Source organism: Myxocyprinus asiaticus, chromosome 27 (genome assembly GCF_019703515.2).
Source record: "Myxocyprinus asiaticus isolate MX2 ecotype Aquarium Trade chromosome 27, UBuf_Myxa_2, whole genome shotgun sequence".
NCBI lineage: Eukaryota > Metazoa > Chordata > Actinopteri > Cypriniformes > Catostomidae > Myxocyprinus > Myxocyprinus asiaticus.
The window spans coordinates 42462302-42485175 of record NC_059370.1 but is presented as its reverse complement, the minus strand read 5'-3'; the positions used below and the strand labels follow the sequence as shown (position 1 = coordinate 42485175).

Here is a 22874-nt window from a genome sequence, read left to right as displayed (position 1 = left end):
AACATTGCAATTCTGGAGTGACTGCATGTTAGAGAAGTATGATAAGAATACAAACTATTTTTACCCACTCGTAACTCAACTACTGTTATGCAAGACATTACATTTAATGGTAAAAGTTGAAACCACAGTCCACACTTTATGAAGCCAGAGGAAATATCAGCATATGTCAGTGAGAGGTGACCAAAACTCATCTGCATCTGTCAGTACTCAAAGTCACAAGCAGTTGACATCACAACAATAGAGCTGCACTCATACTGAAGGGCTTGTGGAAGTACAACTCTTTAAAAAAGAAAAAAGGTTCCGGCTTCTCCTGAGGGATTCTTCAGAGCGAGACTGTGTCCAGAAGAGCTACAGGTCTCTGAGTCAGACAAACAGGTCAGTCAGTTCCATTACACTCACTGTAGATTGAGTTATGATGTACATTATAGTATTATGACAGGTCAGGGCTTCATTGTCATGAATAAATGGACAAAGATGCAAACTTTGAGAATATGACAGATTTATTGATTTTAAAAGAATGGATTAGAAACATAGAAATCCTTCTTTTGATGTTGCCTTGTATTGCCTTATTCTGTATTATCTGTTGTTCCACTGTTATCCCTTAAAATTTGTCTTTTGATTTGGAAAGATTTCTTATCTCTCGTGTTAGCGCTGTCAGAATGTACGGGCTGCTGTGTGAAAGTCTACACGACTTTATTAAGGAATCGTATGGCGATGACGTGTGGAAGCTGGTCAGAGAGAGAGCTGACGTCCGACTCCACTCCTTTGTAACTCATCAGGTAAGAATCTGTACAGAATAACATAATTTTACAGAATTACTGGGGAACAAAAATGAAAATTGACCATGTGATTAGAGAATTGAATTAATTTCTTTCTAAAACATTTATAATGTATTTTTTGACACTTACACATATGAAAGTTTGACATATTTGAAATCACACTTATTGCGAGTATTGACGCTGACTATCACCCCTGGAGTCGCGAGTTTGAATCCAAGGTGTGCTGAGTGACTCCAGCCAGGTCTCCTAAGCAACCAAATTGGCCTGGTTGCTAGGGAGGGTACAGTCACATGGGGTAACATCCTCGTGGTCGCGATTAGTGGTTCTCGCTCACAACGAGCCACGTGATAAGATGCGCGGATTGACGGTCTCAGAAGCGGAGGCAACTGAGACTTGTCCTCCACCACCCAGATTGAGGTGAGTAACCGCACCACCATGAGGACCTACTAAGTAGTGGGAATTGGGCATTCCAAATTGGGAGAAAATTAATATATATATATATATATATATATATATATATATATATATATATAAATAATAAAAAATAAATCATACTTGAAAATGTCCTGGTTTCAAGAAATATGTGACCCTGTATAGTCCGTTGACATTATAAAAAAATTATTCTAGTTTTAAAGAATAGATTATATAGAAAAGCTACATTTTATTATGTTTATTTAATTACTTTTCCCTATTTTTTGAAAGATTGTTCAAAGTTTAATTTGTCAGAATTTCTCTATTTTTAGCTTTTTACCAAGACCTTTTAACTTTCACGCTATAATATATTTAGAAAAAGTGTTAAAATGAGGGAAATTCTACATGAGAACTTTATTATTATAGGCTATATAAAAACTCTATTCATTTGGCATACTTATCTTTATTCCAGGATTCCTTGTTGTAATTGTTTGAAGAATAAATTACAAATTGAAGAATTCTTCGTAAATGATCATTTCATTGGTCAAAAGTCATATATTACAAACATAAAATAAAGAAGAAATAAAACACATTATGTATCATTTAACTGGGGTTTATTTATTATTTGAATCATTACCTAGATTGCTAAGAAATGTGGAATACAAATGCCGTACAAAAGATCAAACTGTGTGGATGTACCTATATAAATGTGTGTGGCTGTGTCTCTGTGTGCTTATGTAGGTCTACAGTGAGAGTGTAATTCCACGTATCGCTAAAGCCGCGAGTGGCGTCACTGGAACCCCGTATAATGAGCTGATGAACTCATGGGGGGTTTATTTCCTGGGATTTGTGGGAAAATACGGATACGACAGAATCCTCAAGGTACGGTCAGGTTTGGGTACGCTGCTCTGAATTGATCTACGTATATTGCATCCTCTGAATGTTGTACATTTGTGCATGCGTGTCAGGTGTTAGGTCGTCATGTTCGTGACTTTGTGAATGGTCTGGATAACCTGCATGAGTATCTGCGCTTCAGTTATCCTAAAGTTCAACCGCCAACCTTCTTCTGCCAGGAGGAGTCAGCTACAGGAGTCACACTGCATTACAGGTGAAAAGCTAGTCTTTCATAGCTCAGGATAATCAAGAGTTAATGGAGTTCTCAGTTGTGCTTCATTGAAGTATCAGCTTTGTCTCAGATGTTTATGTTCCAGGGCCGTTTCTAGGCATAGGTGAACTAGGAGGTCGCCTAGAGTAACACTAACTTGGGGGGGGGCACCAATGAAAAATTGTCAGAAACAGCCCTGCCTGTGGAGAAATAAAAAACAGAGAAATTAAATTAACATGGATTGCATAGCTTCAGATTCGTAATTTGTGCTAGTAAGAATTTGATGAAAAAATGTTTCAGTTCATTTCAGTTGATCTCTGTCTCTCATGCTTAAATTAAATCCTGGTCAGCATTTCTGCTTTGTCCTTGTGTGTTGTGTATTCATTTCAGGAGTAAACGTAAAGGTTACCTGCACTACGCCATGGGTCAGCTGAGACAGATGGGTAAACAGTTCTATGACACTGACATTCATGTTGAGGTTCTGTCTGAACAGCTGGTGGGAGATTACTCACATGTTACCATGAGGTGAGACACACAAACACACACATAATATTGTATAAAAGTTTTTTTTTATTATATTTTGTTAAACATAACTTTGTTATGAAATAGAAATGTGTAAATCTTGAAAATAGTCTACTATATATATATATATATATATATATATATATATATATATATATATATATATATATATATATATATATATATATATATATATATATACATATATATACGTATATAACTTTTTTGAAATAATTTATTTTATGTATCCTAAATGCACACAATTTGGTAATATTTTCAGACCTCTGCGTAATTTGGCAAAATTACAGTTTGATAAATGATGCCCAATAAAAGTACTCAAACATCACTTGTCTCATATTTCTTCTCAAGCATGATAACTTTACACTAACTTTAAAAAATCAATATTAGGGGGGAAACGGTTTGGTGTGGTGGAAATGAGGTCAACTGTGGGACTGTCGTAGTTTTTTCACGCAATGAATATTGAATTGGTTTATGTTATTTTCACTCTTTCTTTAGATTATTACCATTTTAAACATGTGATAATTTGTAATTTTATAATGGATTTTCATAGTTTAATACTGAAGTCTAAAACAATAAATCTATACATAAAAGGCATGGTCAAAATTTTAATGTGACCTTCAAATAACATGAAGAAAAAAATGTAATCTGTTCATTTGAATAAAGGTCTACGCCTAGGACATGAAAGTGCCTGAAGTTGAAGAAACACCCAATTCCAATAGTAAACAGCATTTGTGGTTGTAACATGTAAGAGAACTGTATACTAAACTGTCTGTAAAGCCCACAGGACACGTGGTAGATGTAATGACACTATTACATGTTTATTTCAGATTAAACTTTGATAACTCAGCGTATCGCTATATTCAGAAAGAGGATGAAGAGGAACAAGAGATTCTTCCATTCACTAGCGACTTTTTCTTCGAAGTTTTTCCCTTCAATATTGTGTTCAGACAGGTGACTCTCCTCTCCTCTGATTACCATCTCAAACACTCTGGCATTGCCATGTAATGTGTCATGTTTTCGTCCAATAGGATATGGTCGTGCATAACGTTGGCTCTGGACTGGCCACTGTCTTTCCTGACCTAGACGGGAAGAAGATCAATGATGCTTTTTTACTGGCCCGCCCACTTGTGGAGTTCACGTGGAACATGGTAAGACATGCATGACCAGTGGCGGATTTAGGCATGGGCGACATGGGCAGTTGCCCAGGGCGGCATCTTGCAGGGGGGTGGCATGAGGCACCCACACAGACCCCCCCCCCACCCGGTCTACAACTTTGGGGGCGTGTTGAAGCGGGTTTCGCCCAGGGTGCCATACAAGCTAAAACCGCTACTGTGCATGACATAAGATGCCAATTGATCAATCAATTAATCAATCTATTCATCCATCAACTCTGTCCCAGATCATCTCCCACCCTAACAATCTGTTTGAGATCATGTCTAAGGAGCCGGTGAAGAGAGAGAGAAACCTTCATAACAGAGTGCAGAGTAAGGAAGGTTCAATGTACCGTTCTTACCACTGCAGCTGTATGTGACGGGTGTTTCTCAGATGTGCTGTGTGTGTCTCTCACAGACTCTGATTATGAGAATGCCAATCGCTCTGCAGATGTGGACGTGGAGCTGATGGCTTTTCAGTCAATCATTGGAGACGATTATAAAGGTCAGTCACCCGTCTGACCTCACAGAAACACTCTTGCTCAGAGGAGCTACATCATTCATACAGTCTTTTCTCAGAGTGACTTAAAAACAATATTTCCTGTCAACCAACTAACATTTAGTAGAAGGCTAACAGGACTCGTAGGACTCGAGTTCGTAGTCTAGTTTAGCCAGACTTTTGACTATCGGCAAAATGCCTGGTCCACTTTGCCTCTTCTTGTGGTCAAAAAGTGCCAAATTATCAACCACCCAGACTGTGTTTTGTTTTATATGTCATTTAGGGGTGGGCTTGTCTGAAATGGTACCATACTAATAGACTGGCATGGAAAAAAACAGGAAAGCAGGAGAGATGGCTCGCAATGCCCGGATGAGCGGTCTGATACGTGGATGTGTGGTTGTTATAGAGAAATATCAGAATGCTAGATGGCACCATTGACCAGTCAGAATCGAGTATTCCAGAAAGCCGTATAATAACATTTGTTAATGCATTAGGTCTTATAGGCAAACAATTAACAATATGTTTACAGCATTTATTAAACATAAAATAACAAATTTTTAAAATCAAAAATTTTATTTGTTAACATTAATGCACCATGAATTAACGTGAACTAACAATAAACAATTGTATTATTACTATATAACATTAACTAAGATTTATAAATGCTATAACAATATTGTTCATTGTTTGCCTAAAAGACCTAATGCATTAACTAATGTTATAACACGGCTCTCGAATACTCAATTCTGATTTGTCAATGGCGCCATCTAGTGGTCTGGCATTTCTCTGTAACAACCGCACATCATCAGACTTATGACTATTGACATAATGCCTGGTCCAGTTTACCTCTTCTTATGGTCAAAAAGTGCCCACATAGACAGAAAAAGACCATCTGACTGACATGTAAAGCAACCAACTTTTGTTGGTGATACAATTATGTATCATTTAGGGGTGGGTTTATCTTAAATGACACCATAATAATTTACTGGCATGGAACAAAAGTCATGTAAGTAATGTCACGGCAGTATTTACTTAAAAAAAAGATGTGTAGTGTTTGTTAACACAACTTCTGTCCATCCTAAAGTAGTATGTACTGATTATGTCACAGGGTACAATGGGTACAATGAGGCAAAAGACCCTCTGGTATAAAAGACACTTTTGATTTTATTTTCTCCCAAAACACTAAAAATTATGCTTTACTTGTATTGAATCCAGAATATTCCTTTTCTGAAGTGGTTATTTTGAGTAAACATTAGCTTAATTTGTTACTCAAAAAAGCATCTTGCTGTCTAAAAAGAATTTGCCTAAGTTGACAAATATTATATACAAATACTTGTAACGAGGTAAAGTGGGCAAGGGGGGGCGGGAACCGGCTAAACAGTCAATGTAAAGTTTAATGATAAAACTCAACATAAAGCAAACATAAACAAACACAGATACACATGCAATGCGTAGATCTCTCTCTCTCGAACTGGCACCTCCGGCTAGTCTTTATCCACCTGCCGGCTGATCAGCCCGATTCAGGGCCAGCCGTGTGTCCTCACGGCCCGGCCCGGCCCCGCCCTCCTCCTCATCACACTCCTCCATCGCCCAACTCAGGCTGGGGAAACCCCTGGCATGACACACTCCTCTCCCTTCCTGAGGGGGGGCATTGCCCTTCGGCCGTGCCTGCCAGCAGGTCTTCCCCGTCTTTTTGAGCCTTGGGAGAGACAAGGGGAGGGAAAGGGGAGAGGGAAAGAGTGAGGCAGAGTGAGAGAGCGAGAGAGAGTCCTCAACCACACTTATGCCCTCTGGCTGACGCCAGCTCGCTCCTCCCCCGGTGGGTGGCAGCGAGTCCTCCGGCCCCTGGCGGACGGAACAGCTCCTCCCCTTCTTCGGCAGATGGCAGCGGTTCCACTGGCTCTCGGCGGCTGGCAGTGACCCCTCCGTCCCCAAGCAGACAGGTTTCGGCACCAATGTAACGAGATAAGGTGGACAAGGAGGAGGTGGGAACCGGCTAAACAGTCAACGTAAAATGTAATGATAAAACTCAACATAAAACAAACATAAACAAACACAGACACACATGCAATGTCGGCCGCGTGCGTCTCTCTCGCTCGCTCGAACTGGCACCTCTTGCTCATCTTTATCACCCTCCCTGCTGATTAGTCCGATTAAGGGCTGGCCATGTGTCCTCACGGCCCCGCCCCGCCCTCCTCCTCGTCACATCCCTATATTTACAAAATATCACTATAGCCCCCCTGGGGGCCTTTTACCCCGCACTTGCCCTAGCCACTTTAAAAAAATACAATAAAATAATTTTAATCAAAACAACCTTCCGTTTTCACACAAATTGTGTTGCTCCATCAATATTTAATAAAAATACTTTTGTTTTTTCAATCTTGATACTCTTTGTGACCAGAAAAAAAGTACATTTTCATTAAGGTCTGCCTTTAGCCCCATTCTACCCTGCATTTCTTGGTACACTTTGGCAAATCCAGTATAACAAAAAGATTTATTTTATTTGTCTGAATTCGGGCGAATTCTACATGACATGCTATACTATCTAAAACTATTTTAAACAGAATTTTGCTGCTTATAATTATTAATGATTTTTTTTAATTATGTGTGCAGCTTTTACTTCCTCATATTAATGGTGAGACTACTTGGAATATTTGAATTTCCCTGTAATTCCAGATTAAGTCAGGATTAGGGTTAGAGTTAACTTTTAAAGTTTTGAGTTTTAGAGTTAACATTGCATTAATGTTTCTGTGATCATCTTTTTTATTGTGTCAGATGGAAACAGCGCCAATGCCACGGAGAGCTGGGGTGATGGCAGCCGCTGTCTGAAACTGAAGGGCCAGATGAGATACATGCCCGAGTGGGAGTCCATCATCTTTCTGGGGACACCAGTGTAAAACACACACAAATACAAATAAGTCCAGCGGTGTGACATGCTATACTATCTAAAACTATTTTAAAAAGAATTTTGCTGCTTATAATTATTAATGATTTTTTTAAATTATGTGTGCTGCTTTTACTTCCTCATATTAATGGTGAGACTACTTGGAAAATTTGAATAAATAAATTATTTAAACTCATCCCTCGTTTAAGAAAAAAAAAAAAAGAAGAAGCAAAAATTGCGGTGACAGTAAGGCAATGGGAGTAAATGAAGCCAGTCCATTAACATTAAAATACACATAGTTTCAAGAGTATAGCCACAATATGTAAACATTACAGGTGTTAACATGATTTTAATAAGATAGGTAAAGGTAACAGGTCATTCAAAATGCTAAAAAAAACCCTAAAATCTTTATGTTGATTAATAAAAAATCTTCATGGACATGTCATGCATCAACTACCCATATGCAAACCATCCACTGAAGACTCCACTGAAGACTCTCAGTGGCAGGGGCGGAGCTAGGGAGTGGCCAGGGGTGACCATGTTCACCATGGACGAAGCCTGGCCACCCCATGGGCCACCCCACTTGCAATTGCCATTTTGGTAATTTTTTGTCTTGGGCACAATTTAGTTTTTTAGAGGTGGAACCATCTCTGTACAACCACAACACATAGGAGACTTAACATGTGCACAATCTTGAGCTCCGTTTTTGCATCCACGCGCCTCCGCTTTCCACTTAAACATGGTCGTGCTTAATGGAAAAAACATATAATTATTTGAGTCAAAGGCAGCAGGTGCAGTTCTTTCAGTGTGTTGGTGTGTGTTATCTCGTTTCAGCATGGAGAGTTTAAGTGCCATGTTTAAGACTGGTCTGTACATCAATGACTTGAGCATGCATGACTCGAGCAGAGATCTGGTGCTGGCAGGAACACAACAGTCTGAAGAGCTCAAGAGAGCACTTATACAGGTACACAGAGAGAGAGAGAGAGAGAGAGAGAGAGAGAGAGAGAGAGAGAGAGAGAGAGAGAGAGAGAGAGAGAGAGAGAGAGAGAGAGAGAGAGAGAGAGAGAGAGAGAGAGAGAGAGAGAGAGAGAGAGGGAGGGAGGAGCTGGCAGTGCTTTAGTGTGGCTTTGGAGTGTCCTGTTTGGAAGGATTCATGAACATAAATATATATCAAGCTTGTCTATATTTGCGCCATTAGACTAAAGTCTAAGCTCTAAGTGTGTTTTTATTTCAGGGGTATTTTGGCTTATATATGAACTTGCTTTAAGAGCAAAGCCAACTCAGACCATCTGCAGTACATTAAAATAATATTTAAGTAACAAGTGGATTTGGTTCCAAAAAACAGTCATGTAATTGTGAAGTGGACTGAGACCAGATCCCAGCTCTGTTGTATTTTCATTGATTGTTTCAGGGGTCTGAGAGCAATTCAAAAGATTTTTGTGTCATATATAAACACTCCAAAAAAATCCAGACTGCGAACCAAATTGAGACCATCTTGGGAGGTGTTCTGAAACAGGTTTGCATTATTTGGGTCATTTCAGTGGTCGAGAGCTGATTGGAAGAATTATGGCTTATATATGAATGCTCCAAATGAACTCAAATCCTGCTATATCAAACTAAACCAAGACTGTCTATGTAACAATAATATAATATGCAAGTGGACTGGGTTCCAAAAAATTGTGTGGGTGTACACTGGACTGAGACCTGACTACAACTTATGTGGTGCAAAGAGAGAGTTAAAAAAACATTCAACAGTGTGAATGTGAAGTGGACTGAGATCTGAGGCCTGTACCATGAAGGTCGCTGAATGAACTCAGGGTTTCGGGATGGGTTTCAGATTGACTAATTCAAACCAATCCAATCAGGCTTAACTGGTACCATGATGCAGCTCATCAGCTTTCTCTGTACACTCAGGCGTCGATCGTGACTTTAAGATTAGATTGTGCGCTCGTGCACATGAATGAGTGACGATTGCAGCGCACAACCAATCGTGTGAGAGAATGCGATTCACTTCTCGTGAGAGACTCAGCAGGAGTTACCTCTCTGCTGTAAGCTGATGATTATGAAAATAAGAATTTAAATTCATATAAACTGTACACAAGACATTGTTTTAAATATATATATATAAATGCATTTACACTGCTCATGAGTTCAGCATGAAATCATGAAAACTTAAAACACATGATTTACACAGTACAAGGGATAACTGTAAAATTATGAATCAATTAAAGACATTTACACAACAAGAAGAACCAGCAGCTGCTACGAGAGCTCAAAGACTGCTGCAATAAATTCTAAATGTGATAAAAAAAATATAAAACAGCTGGTAAATCAATACGTAAGTGAATGCATATATGCCCACAACAAGAACACACATGCTTATTAATTTTAAAAGCTTAAATGTATTTAAAATATAAAGGCTTGTATATTTATTTGAATTGAAAACTTTATATATCATTCAAAACTATTACAAAAACAACAACAACAAAAAAAAATAGGCTACTATTGATTACTAAATGAATAGAGACTATAAAGATGTTTATTTTGCTTTTTCGAAATCTACCAGTTAGTATATCAAAAAGTGTTTTTAGACAATGAAATAAACTACTTTGTAAATATACACTATATTGCCAAAAGTATTCGCTCACCCATCCAAATAATTGAATTCAGGTGTTCCAATCACTTCCATGGCCACAGGTGTATAAAATGAAGCACCTAGGCATGCAGACTGCTTCTACAAACATTTGTGAAAGAATGGGCCGCTCTCAGGAGCTCAGTGAATTCCAGCGTGGTACTGTGATAGGATGCCACCTGTGCAACAAGTCCAGTCGTGAAATTTCCTCGCTACTAAATATTCCACAGTCAACTGTCAGTGGTATTATAACAAAGCGGAAGTGATTGGGAATGACAGCAACTCAGCCACGAAGTGGTAGGCCACGTAAAATGACAGAGCAGGGTCAGCGGATGCTGAGGTGCATAGTGCGCAGAGGTCGCCAACTTTCTGCAGAGTCAATCGCTACAGACCTCCAAAGTTCATGTGGCCTTCAGATTAGCTCAAGAACAGTGCGTAGAGAGCTTCATGGAATGGGTTTCCATGGCCGAGCAGCTGCATCCAAGCCATACATCACCAAGTGCAATGCAAAGCATCGGATGCAGTGGTGTAAAGCATGCCGCCACTGGACTCTAGAGCAGTGGAGACGCGTTCTCTGGAGTGACGAATCAAGCTTCTCCATCTGGCAATCTGATGGACGAGTCTGGGTTTGGCGGTTGCCAAGAGAACGGTACTTGTCTGACTGCATTGTGCCAACTGTGAAGTTTGGTGGAGGGGGGATTATGGTGTGGGGTTGTTTTTCAGGAGCTGGGCTTGGCCCCTTAGTTCCAGTGAAAGGAACTCTGAATGCTTCAGCATACCAAGAGATTTTGGACAATTCCATGCTCCCAACTTTGTGGGAACAGTTTGGGGATGGCCCCTTCCTGTTCCAATATGACTGTGCACCAGTGCACAAAGCAAGGTCCATAAAGACATGGATGAGCGAGTTTGGTGTGGAAGAACTTGACTGGCCTGCACAGAGTCCTGACCTCAACCCAATAGAGCACCTTTGGGATGAATTAGAGCGAAGACTGTGAGCCAGGCCTTCTCGTCCAACATCAGTGTCTGACCTCACAAATGCGCTTCTGGAAGAATGGTCAAAACTTCCCATAAACACACTCCTAAACCTTGTGGAAAGCCTTCCCAGAAGAGTTGAGGCTGTTATAGCTGCAAAGGGTGGGCCGACGTCATATTAAACCCTATGGATTAAGAATGGGATGTCACTTAAGTTCATATGCGTCTAAAGGCAGATGAGCGAATACTTTTGGCAATATAGTGTATATGGGATAATAGGAAACCTAGAATTAGTCTTCAAATTCTTAAGCTGCCAAAAAGGCTTGGAGGACTAGAATTCACAAATGTAATAAATTATGAAAAAGCTGCCCAAATTCAACATATTGATTAGGATGAACGAAGAATCTGAAGTGAAATGGAGGAAGATGGAAATGTATCAAATGGGGGAACCTATTAGTATATCCCTGTTCCTGCCCAAACAAAGCAACACATTTAAATCAATAGATCATATTTGTATTAATAGTACTTTTACAATTTGGTTAGAAAAAAAGACAAATAGTAAAATTAAGAAATATGTAGTTAATTTACAAGAAATTGCTAAAGATCCCGATTTCATGCCAAATAGATTAGATAATACATTTAAGTTTTGGGCAGATAGAGGTCTGAAAAGATATCAGCAACTGTTCACTGATAAAGGAATGGACACCTTTTCAAACCTAGCAAAAAATATGAGCTTCCAAATTCACCATTTGTTAATTATTTACAGGTAAGTAGATATTTATTAACAGACATTAAAGTAAAAGAAATAAAAAAGGAAATGCATCCATTAATACATTATATAATTGATACATACAATACAACTAATCCAATAAAAATGTTAGGAATTTTAAAGAGTGCACTTGAAAGAGATATAGCCTACAGGACACTCTGAATTAAATTATACTGTATGTAGATGGGAGGATGAATTAAAAATAAAAATTAGTCAGCAAGAAATATCATATAATACAGTCCATACTACTCATCCCAGTGTTTGGAGGGAATCTGCTTGGAAGATAATTTTTTTTTTTTTTTCTTTTATAACACCTATTATTCAAAGTAAATACAACAGCATGTAAAAGTGGATTGTTGGAGAAATTGTGGAGAAAAAAAGGCTCATTACAGTCGAATTCTATGAGTGCTCTAAATTGACAACTTACTGGAATGAAGTGATTAGACAGGTTCATTTATTATTTAACTGCACAATAGAAATACATCCAGAAATCCTTATTCTGGGTCAAATGCCATTGTCCTTAAGAAATAAAACTGAACAAAATATATTTAGTGTAATCAGAATAGCAGCTTAAACCAGAACCCCCTCAATCTTAAAGATGGGTGTTGCTTAAAAATATTATAAATTAATTTAGATAGATTGTTTCCTTCAGATTCTTGATTTTTGAACAAAATTAGTTAAAATACGAGGTATGATGTCATTGTGTTTTTTTTTATTTCTCTTTCTTGATGTACAATTTGTACATTGTCTTTAGTAAAAAAAATATAAATAAAATAAAAAGCATAAAAAAGGCTACTATTGATTAATTAAAAAGTGAGCACTTGGAATACTGTATGCAAAAAAAAAAACAAAAAAAAAAAAAAAAAAACGTATGCAATAATAAGATGCATTTGTCCTTTTTATAAAAGAAGTATTTTGTTTACTGCTTATAATATTATAGCTTCATGTAAAATACTGTATGTTCATCTCAAGTCCATGAAAGAAAGAAGGGGTTTGGGTGGCATTCACTCCTTTCCATAGCAAACATGAGCTATTAATATTTAAAAAATGATGGTTTTTTTGCAGGTATCATATTAATCCATCTTACTGGCTGTTTTAGAGATAGCCTAATATATTGTTTATTTTTTCAAAGATATTTTTTGCTATGGCTAAAGAGGGTAAATGAAAAGCAATTCAATTTTAAATAAAATACAACACTCTATCTAACAAAAATGTAAATCTACATTTAGATTCTCAAATAAATAATTTATCACGAAGAGTCGATTTTGTGGATTTCTAAGATTTTATTTGTAAAGTGTGCTTTGAGACACGGGGGAGTGACTTGATTGCGTGAGAGATGTCATATTACTCACAGCTGATTGGTTCAGTATCTGTTAGCGATCTGTAATCCAGAGCAGGTTAGCCATGTACCGTAAATTGCTATGGCGATGAACACCACTAAAAGCCGACCAACTTTCATGGTACCTAAAACCTGGGGTTGAGGCAAACTAAACTAAAACTCACCTGGCTAGCCACCGAAACCGGCTTCATGGTACAGGCCCCTGATCACAGCTTTTTTGTGTTTTCATTTTAGTTTTTTTTTAAATTTTGTGTCATATGTAAACACCCCAAACAATCTCAGACCCCTCTGAAGAGAACCAAATTGAGACCCTCTCAGGAGGTAGTCTGAATCCGGTTTGCTTTTCACACTTGGTTTGCTTCAGGAGTCTGAAAGTGGTTTGCAAGAATTTTGGCTTAAATGGGAACGCTCTAAACTGACTCAGACCCAGTTATAGCAAACCAAACTATAAATTAGACCATCTCTAATAATATTCAATTGGACTGAGTTCCAAAAAAAAATAAAAATAAAATAAAAATAATCAGTGTAAATAGAAAGTGGAGTGAAAAGTGAGATCTGAGCCTATTTTTAAGGCGTGGGACAGTATGAATGCAACGAAAATTTTTGTTTATTTTCACTTGGTTCACAATTGGTCCATTTAAAGGGGTCTGAGTTTGGTTCTTTTAAAGAGGACTGAAGTGTGAAAACACACTAGACAACACATATTGATACGTGGCGTGTCCGAGCACCAAAGACATGTTCTTCTCTCTTTAGCTGTCCCTCACTTTCTGTACACATTTTCTCTCCCACAGGAGCAGAAGAAATCCAGTAAACTAGAGGAGAGCATGAAAATGTTGGACTATGAGATGAAGAAGACGGATGATCTTCTGTACAGAATGATTCCCAAACCTGTTGCTAAGAGACTGCGTAAGGGAGAACCAGCCGTGAACACTTGTGAGGTCAGAACGTTCACACCTTGCTCTATATGAGCACCTGAGTCTCATATAAACCAATTATTATTTGATTTTATCATTATTATTATTATTTTGGTATCTGATGTTATGGAAAATATGATTATTACAGCTGTATCATAAATAGCTATCTTCAAAAATTCAAAGATTGTGGCACTTAATTAGTAGATTCTCAGACTTTCAAACAAGCCATTTCCATCAGATTCAGATGTTTTCAGTCAAGCAGATTTTATTGGAACTTCGATAATAATAAATAAATATGTTTCTGATAACTTTGTTGCACAGTTATGGTAAAAAGTGATTTATATGAATTGTTATTATCAAAATGCCAAAGCTACTCTTTTCCATAGGGAGAAAATGCATTGTGATCACTGGCTGCCAAATTCACAATAAGAATTTTGCTTTATTTGATTTATATATAATAAAAAATGAATTATACATTAGGTCAAGATTTGAACCCAGGCACCCTAGCATGCTTAATTAAAACTGTACCATTAGACTAACTCATTTTACACTAATAAAAAGATCTCCTAAGTTGTTAAAAAGTGTTTTGTTTTGGTTGGGTCTTATCTTGCCTAAGGCATCAAGTGAACCAGGACTGCCACTGGTGCCCCCTCAAAAATTGGTGGTGGTGTAGTGGACTAAAGCACTGAACTGGTAAGCAAAAGGTTGTTGGTTCAATCACCACAGCCACCACCATTGTGTCCTTGAGCAGGGCACTTAACTCCAGGTTGCTCCAGGGGGATTGTCCCTGTAATAAGGGCACTGTAAGTCGCTTTGGATAAGAGCGTCTGCCAAATGCATAAATGTAGAAAACATATGTGCATGAGTGCACAACTTTTGGTTGGAGGATTCACTGACACATGTCATCTGTCTCAGGTGTTTCCTGATGTGACCATCCTGTTCAGTGATGTGGTGGGCTTCACCCGTATCTGCAGTCATATCACACCCATGCAGGTGGTCTCCATGCTCAACACCATGTACACACTCTTTGATACGCTCAGTGAGAAACACAGAGTGTTTAAGGTGAGTTCAGTCCATGCTCCTGGTGGTTTTGATGGTTTTCTTATAAGATCTCAGCAAAATCACACATTATTCAGGGGTCCATCTAAAATTCACATATAATTTATGCCTAAAAAAAAATCGGAATTTTGCAAAAATATAAAATTAAGGTATAAAGCAACTTTTCCATCCTATGTATTCAAGAGAGCAAAATTGGCACATTGCCGAAATTGGCAAAAAAAATAGAAATGGAAATGGAAGTTGAATCCACCTCAATCAAGAGTATACAGTATGTTTTTATGCGCATTTTGGAAATTTTATTAGCATCTCAAGCATCTTTATTTTTAACATTCCCTAGCATTTCTAGCAATATCCCAAAATCTCATAACTTAAAGTGTAGAGTTAGAATAACTGCCCTAGGCTGCGTTTCCCAAAAGCATTGTAAGCCTAAGCAGATCATAAAAACCATTGGTGCCAATGGTCTCTACGATCAACTTAAGCTTGTGATGCTTTTGGGAAACGTAGCCCTGGATTGATCTTGTTGAGATAACTCAATTATCCAAGTTTTTGTTGGCTGAACTTGTGATAGGTATTATAATCACTGTAGGTAAAATATTCAGCTGAAATAAAAAATACAGTATAAGTCAAGCGAACTACGCACGTCACGCTCACGTACTCATATTCCCAGCATGCACGGTGGCATGAATAAATTATTCAAATTGCAGTGTTACTGTCTTACTTTTCATTGTTTTACTGTTTGCTGCTTTTATTTACGCTGTTGATTGTTGTGTTTGTTGTCACTTTTCGTTATTGCCATGTAGCAATAATTTAAAGCTCCTCTTTTTACTCAAAGATGTGTTTGATGATTGTCACCATCATTGTTATTTTCATGTAAAGTGTTGAGGCCCATTGAGGGATCAGATGTTGGTTCCTGATCATCAACTGGCCAATTATCATCAAAAGGCACTTAATTATACATTTTACAAAGGGATAGCCTTAGCTAATATAGTTATCAATATTATTAAATGATAGTATAAGTAATAGAAGTATATTCGGTTTGAATTGAATGAGAATGAAGTTGATTGAACTAAGTAAGTCAAGTTTACTTAAAAAGACATTAAGCTCTCTTAACAAGTTCTACTGATTTAAGTCAACTTTATTTTTCAACTTTCCCTCTTAAGTTGACAACTTAAAATTTAAGGCAGCACGAGCATACTTTTTTAAAGTTAAACACCATGGTTGCTACTGTGCTGTTTCTTACACTGGTGTGTGTGTGTGTGTGTGTGTGTGGGTGTGTGTGGGTGTCTGTTTCAGGTTGAAACTATTGGTGATGCGTACATGGTGGTGGCCGGTGCTCCAGAAAAGACAAAGTACCATGCCCACAATATTTGTGACATGGCTCTGGATATGGTTCGATCTATTGATCATCTCAAAGACCCATCCAACGGAAACAACATTCAGATCCGCGTGGGTGCGTCTTCTCTTTTTGTGCTGCTGGTGTTGGAGTTGATGACTTCTAAAGCCATACGATAGCTTTGTGTGAGGAACAGAACAAAATTTAAGTAGTTATTTGCTGAAAATCTTCCACCACTTCCGACATAGCACTCAAATTTCATTCACACATGTACATAATACATCTCATTAAGTTTGACGTCAGTGATTCTGAATGTTGTTGGTTCTTAAATGTGTTGTAACTGATCACAACGTCCAAAATTTGAGAACTACTGCAGAGGTTTTGCTGTAAAAGATTTTCATCAAATAATAACTTACATTTCGTACTGTTCCTCACACAAAGCTATCAGACGGCTATAGAACAAAATAGCGCATGAGTCATAATTAATACTCTGATGTTGACAAATTAATAATAATTCCAGATGTTGCCTACGTTGCAGATATAGTCTTGGAAATGAGATTTTTTTTTTGACATTATTGCTTTTATGTGAATAAATAAAAGTACCTTTGTTTTGTTGGACAAGAAAAACTAGTTTCATACCAAGTGACCCACTTTTTTTTTAATGTAATAATTTATGCATGGAGCCATATTTGAGAGCCTCATATCGCTAGGATTTAACCCTTAAAAAAAAAAAAAGAAAAAGAAAAAGTGCTTTTTCCCATTTTTGGACTCACACCATTGCCATATAATAAAACAACGGGTGCTGACATCAACTGATTTTAGTCGTAGACCTACCAATCTCTGTGTAAAATAAAATAATGATGCTGACACCTTTCTAAGATCATTTTTTTTTACCTGTATTTTTGCTCCAATCATATAGGCGACAATTGTCATTTTGAACCCCCCACCCCCTCTACAAATTAATGGATTACTCAGTATTGATCCATGGCATTTAATATTTTGGCCTTGATCATCATTTATGTATCTCTTTCACTGGTAAAGCAATGATCAAAAACAAAATTATAATCAGAGGATGTCTGGTTGAGTTGAATGACCCAACTTATATTTTAAGGTCACAGTGCTATTTTCACCTCTATTGATCTCTGGAATGCTCCTCTTAGGTATTCACTCTGGTATGGTGGTCGCTGGGGTCGTAGGTCACAAGATGCCTCGCTATGGTCTCCATGGAGACACAGTGCACACAGCTTCTGCTATGGAAAGCAATGGAAAGGTAAATGGACAGTAACAGCAAAGGCAGTGTAATATACTGGAGTAACACAGGGTGAAATACTGTCTCCGATTACTGTCTACTGTTTCAATTAAAAGTGAAAATTCTGTCATTACTTATTCACTCTCATGTTGTTCTGTGGAACACAAAAGAAAACATTTAAAAAATGTCCAGGCCGCTGTTTTCCATACAACGAAAGCATACAGTGACCACTGTATTTGGTACCCTTTTAATTGCTTTTCAGACAGACGTCTGTGAATCATTGATTTTTGTAGCATTTAAAAGGGATAGTTCAACCAAAAATAAAAATTCACTTATCATTTACTCACCCTCATGCCATCCCAGATGTGTATGACTTTCTGTCTTCTGATGAACACAAATTAAGATTTTTAGAAGAATATCTCAGCTCTGTAGGTCCATACAATGCAAGTGAATGGTAACCAAAACTTTGAAGCTCCAAAAATCAATTAAAGGCAGAATAAATGAATCCATAAGACTCCAGTGGTTTAATCCATGTCTTTAGAAGCGATATGATAGGTGTGGGAGCGAAACAGATCAATATTTAAGTCCTTTTGTACTATAAATTTTCACCTTTTACCAGCCCCAACCAGTAGGTGGCAATATGAATAAAGAAAGCGAATCGCCAAAAAATAAAAGACGAAGAATGCGAAAGTGAAAGTGGAAATTTATAGTAAAAAAGGACTTAAATATTTATCTGTTTCTCACCCACACCAATCATATCGCTTCAGAAGACATGGATTAAACCACTGGAGTCTTATGGATTACTTTTATGCTGCATTTATGTGATTTTTGAGGATTCAAAGTTCTGGCCTCCATTCACTTGCATTATGAGGACCTACAGAGCTGAGATATTCTTCTAAAAATCTTGGTTTGTGTTCAGCAGAAGAAAGAAAGTCATACACATCTGGGATGGCATGAGGGTGAGTAAATGATGAGAGAATTTTCATTTTTGGGTGAACTATCCCATTAATCATAAATGATGGAGCTAATTCCATATTAATCAAACGCAATACCCAGCATTTATTAGATTACTTGTTTGATGTTTGTTTGATGTCTGTTTCTCTGTTTTTAATAGGGCTGCTGCTGCTTGATTGACATTTCACTGTATTGATCATTGTCTGGTCTATTATTAATAGGAAATGCACATTCAACTGAGTAGTGCTACTTACGAGCACCTGAAGGGAAGTCACTTTATCTTCGAGAGACGTGGCACCATCACCATCAAGGTCAGTCCCCAAACAACTGCACAGACACAAAGTCTGTTTATACATAATTTCTCAAACAGGGCCACCTGAGGTACTGCAGTAGGGTGAGCAGGGTGTCTCTCTGACCACTTTGTTTATTAAAGTTTTAAGTAAGTCTGTTTTTAAGAGACCAAAAGCGTCAGAACCTGAGATTCTATTCTAAGATGATGCTAATTCAAGCATCACTATAACTACTGCTCATTATTAGGCTGAAGTTTAATAATTAGGGTTACCACTTATTGACATAAGGATTACACTTAAGTTATTAGTTTTTTGATTCAAAATAAAAGAAGCACTTTAACTTGCAGCAACCAAAATCGCAGCTGTGTCTCTTATTGGTTTAATTTGTTTTTTTCTCTTGACAGGGGAATGTGGAGATCGAGACATACTGGCTGAAAGGAAAGAGAGATAAAGATGGAAACGCTCAGGCCGCCTGTCCGCAGTTTGAAGCTCAGACCATCAGTAAAGCTGCTATCTCTGCTCCAGAGCCTCCGATCGATGATGAAGTGCTGGTAAAAGCATGCTATTTTCACCCAAAAAATAAATGAAACTGAGGACAAATCCAAAACCTTAAATGACCCTAGCAGTTATCTTAGAAGAATTATCAAATATTGATCTAAATTAAAGTCTAAATGAAGTCAAAATTGAAAGTTCTCTCATAATTTACTCACCCTCATGTCGTTCCAATCCAAACAAAAGGAGAGTTTCAATGAATTTCATGGTCTGTCTTTTTAATACAATGGCAATTGATAATAACTCACTTTAAAGCTTAAAAAATTACCCAAAAGTATGATAAAAAAAAGTAAATGTGATTTGTGCATCATATTCCAGGCATACAGTAAGTGTTTGTGAGAAACAGTCTGAAATAACAGTCAATTTTCTGTGAAAATGTCTATTTTCTATTTTATATATGTCAAAAATGTTTGAATTTTATATTCAATCTTTTATATCTAAATTCTGAATATATAGTTGTAAATCCTGAATATATTGTTAAAATTCTGAATCTATATTTATAAATTCAAATGTATAGTTATAAATACTGAATTTATAGTTATAAATCTGAATATATAGTTATAAATCTGAATATATAGTTATAAATTCTGAATACATAGTTGTAAATCCTGAATATATTGTTAAAATTCTGAATATATAGTTTTAAATTCTGAATATATAGTTATAAATTCTGAATATATAGTTCTAAATTCTGAATATATAGTTATAAATCTGAATATATAGTTATAAATTCTGAATATATAGTTTTAAATTCTGAATATATAGTTATAAATTCGAATGTATAGTTATAAATACTGAATTTATAGTTATAAATCTGAATATATAGTTATAAATCTGAATATATAGTTATAAATTCTGAATATATAGTTATAAATCTGAATATATAGTTCTAAATCTGAATATATAGTTCTAAATTCTGAATATATAGTTATAAATTCTGAATATATAGTTATAAATCTGAATATATAGTTATAAATTCTGAATATATAGTTCTAAATTCTGAATATATAGTTATAAATTCGAATGTATAGTTATAAATACTGAATTTATAGTTATAAATCTGAATATATAGTTATAATTTCTGAATATATAGTTATAAATCCAAATGTATAGTTATAAATCTAAATATATAGTTATAAATTCTGAATATATAGTTCTAAATTCTGAATATATAGTTATAAATCTGAATATATAGTTCTAAATTCTGAATATATAGTTCTAAATTCTGAATATATAGTTATAAATTCGAATGTATAGTTATAAATACTGAATTTATAGTTATAAATCTGAATATATAGTTATAAATCTGAATATATAGTTATAAATTCTGAATATATAGTTATAAATCTGAATATATAGTTCTAAATCTGAATATATAGTTCTAAATTCTGAATATATAGTTATAAATTCTGAATATATAGTTCTAAATTCTGAATATATAGTTATAAATTCGAATGTATAGTTATAAATACTGAATTTATAGTTATAAATCTGAATATATAGTTATAATTTCTGAATATATAGTTATAAATCCAAATGTATAGTTATAAATCTAAATATATAGTTATAAATTCTGAATATATAGTTCTAAATTCTGAATATATAGTTATAAATCTAAATATATAGTTATAAATTCTGAATATATAGTTATAAATCAGAATATATTGTTAAAATTCTGAATATATAGTTGTAAATCCTGAATATATTGTTAAAATTCTGAATATATAGTTATAAATTCTGAATATATAGTTATAAATTCTGAATATATAGTTGTAAACCTGAATATATAGTTATTGATCCTGAATATATTGTTTTAAATCCTGAATTTAATGTTAAAATTCTGAGTTTATAGTTGTAAATCTGAATACATAGTTATAATTCCTTAATTTATAGTTGCAAATCTGAAAATATTTCTTATAAATTCTGAATAGATAGTTGCTAATGCAAAAATATTGGTATAAATCCTGAATATTTCATTGTAAATCATGATATATAGTTATACATTTAATAATACATCCTGAATATATTGTCAAAATTCTGAATATATAAATGTAACTGAATATATACCATAGTTATAAATCTTGAATATATAGTTACAAATCGGAATATATTGAGGTAAATGTAAATATATATAGTTATTAATTTGATATAAATATATCGAATCTTTGTATAGGAGAGATTCATATATAATTTCACATTCTTGCCTATAGAGTCATATACTGTATTTTATTTTATAAAGCATTTTGCAAATGACTAGGAAGAACACTCATCTTGGCCACTTGGTTGCTTTTTTCTCATTTTCTTTTACAGTTCTTTGAAAGATTGATTGATTTTTTTCTCACCAGGTGTTTCCCTCAGTGGCAGGAGAAGATGAGGATGATGTGAAATCTATCCGATCTCACCGCATAAAGATGGAAACATCTGGAAACTCTTTGGAGGAATCCATGGAGGAATGTCGGGTGGAGGAAACGTCCATCAGTAAGGTGAACCACTATTGACCATGTGAAATTTCTCTGAATAATGAAATACTACACAAAGACACAAAGAAAATGTGAAATTCTCTCTCAGTCTCATTATAAGGATGCCCTGCAGGACAGCAGTCTTCAGGATCCACACATTGAACTTGACTCGGCTGAGTTTTATGGGCGAGATTCTATAATGGAGTCTCCCGCTGGCTCCTGTGATTCCTGCGGCTCTGAGAAAAGCACCATGTGCTCTGTGTGCTAATAATGGCAATCAGGACACCACTCAAATGACTTTACGAAATTGGTATTGGTGTTCAAAGCGTTTAACTATATTAGCCTGTTTGGTTTCATGGTCCAAATTTAGAACAAAAAGATTGTTACTTTCCAAAGAATTCTGTGATTGTTCTGTTAATAGATTCGACATATTATTGAATTAGGTTGCATATTATTGCATTACGATCTGTATCTTTCCTTCACTGAACTGAAGCGTGTAGTTGAAGGCTTATTGTGTTAGATTTGTATACACATTGGAAGTCAGTTTTATTTTATTAGGTTAAAGCTTTATAAATATTTGTGCCTTGTAGTGGCTATTAGCCTATGCTTTATATGTACAGTTAGTTTTATTATGTCTGTTCAAGTTTAATCAGGTGAATCTCACAAATAAATGTCTGGGTCTCATTTCACCCCAAAATAAGAAAATTAAGGTTATTTTAGAACCAATAAGAATTATTATTATTATTATTATTGCATTGTGACTTTATTTTCATGACAATTAAGCACACGTATTACCTCCCAAACTCTCATTACTGTAAAAAAGCACATGAAAATCATCTAATCTGTTTTATGCATGAATTAAATTCAGTACAACAAATACAACAATAGTGTATACACAAATGTAAACAAATGTACAATTGTACATTACAATTTATATAATATGTCAGTAAATTTGTTTGCATTACAGTAATGACACTTTA

At 35.8% G+C, this 22874-nt stretch overlaps 1 protein-coding gene across 1 annotated transcript; it reads left to right on the top strand.

Moving 5' to 3' along the window:
- The first annotated feature begins 659 nt into the window (after positions 1 to 659).
- On the top strand, positions 660 to 22162 carry LOC127417846 (soluble guanylate cyclase 88E-like). Its single transcript, XM_051658082.1, has 18 exons — positions 660 to 779; positions 1932 to 2072; positions 2159 to 2298; positions 2686 to 2820; positions 3666 to 3789; positions 3867 to 3986; positions 4238 to 4322; positions 4408 to 4494; positions 7264 to 7381; positions 8207 to 8336; positions 13876 to 14022; positions 14914 to 15060; positions 16351 to 16507; positions 17551 to 17660; positions 18815 to 18904; positions 19288 to 19434; positions 21781 to 21918; positions 22004 to 22162. Exons 1-18 carry the CDS (start codon positions 660 to 662, stop codon positions 22160 to 22162), a joined length of 2295 nt encoding a protein of 764 aa, XP_051514042.1.
- The last annotated feature ends 712 nt before the right edge of the window (positions 22163 to 22874 follow it).

What these genes read in the sequence shown, in the direction of transcription:
- LOC127417846 (XM_051658082.1), top strand. Translation starts at nt 660, where the DNA reads ATGTACGGGCTGCTGTGTGAAAGTCTACACGACTTTATTAAGGAATCG. An exon ending in AGAAACACAGAGTGTTTAAG is followed by an intron (nt 15,061 to 16,350) that starts GTGAGTTCAGTC and finishes TGTCTGTTTCAG; the next exon opens with GTTGAAACTATTGGTGATGC. An exon ending in CGATCGATGATGAAGTGCTG is followed by an intron (nt 19,435 to 21,780) that starts GTAAAAGCATGC and finishes TTTTCTCACCAG; the next exon opens with GTGTTTCCCTCAGTGGCAGG.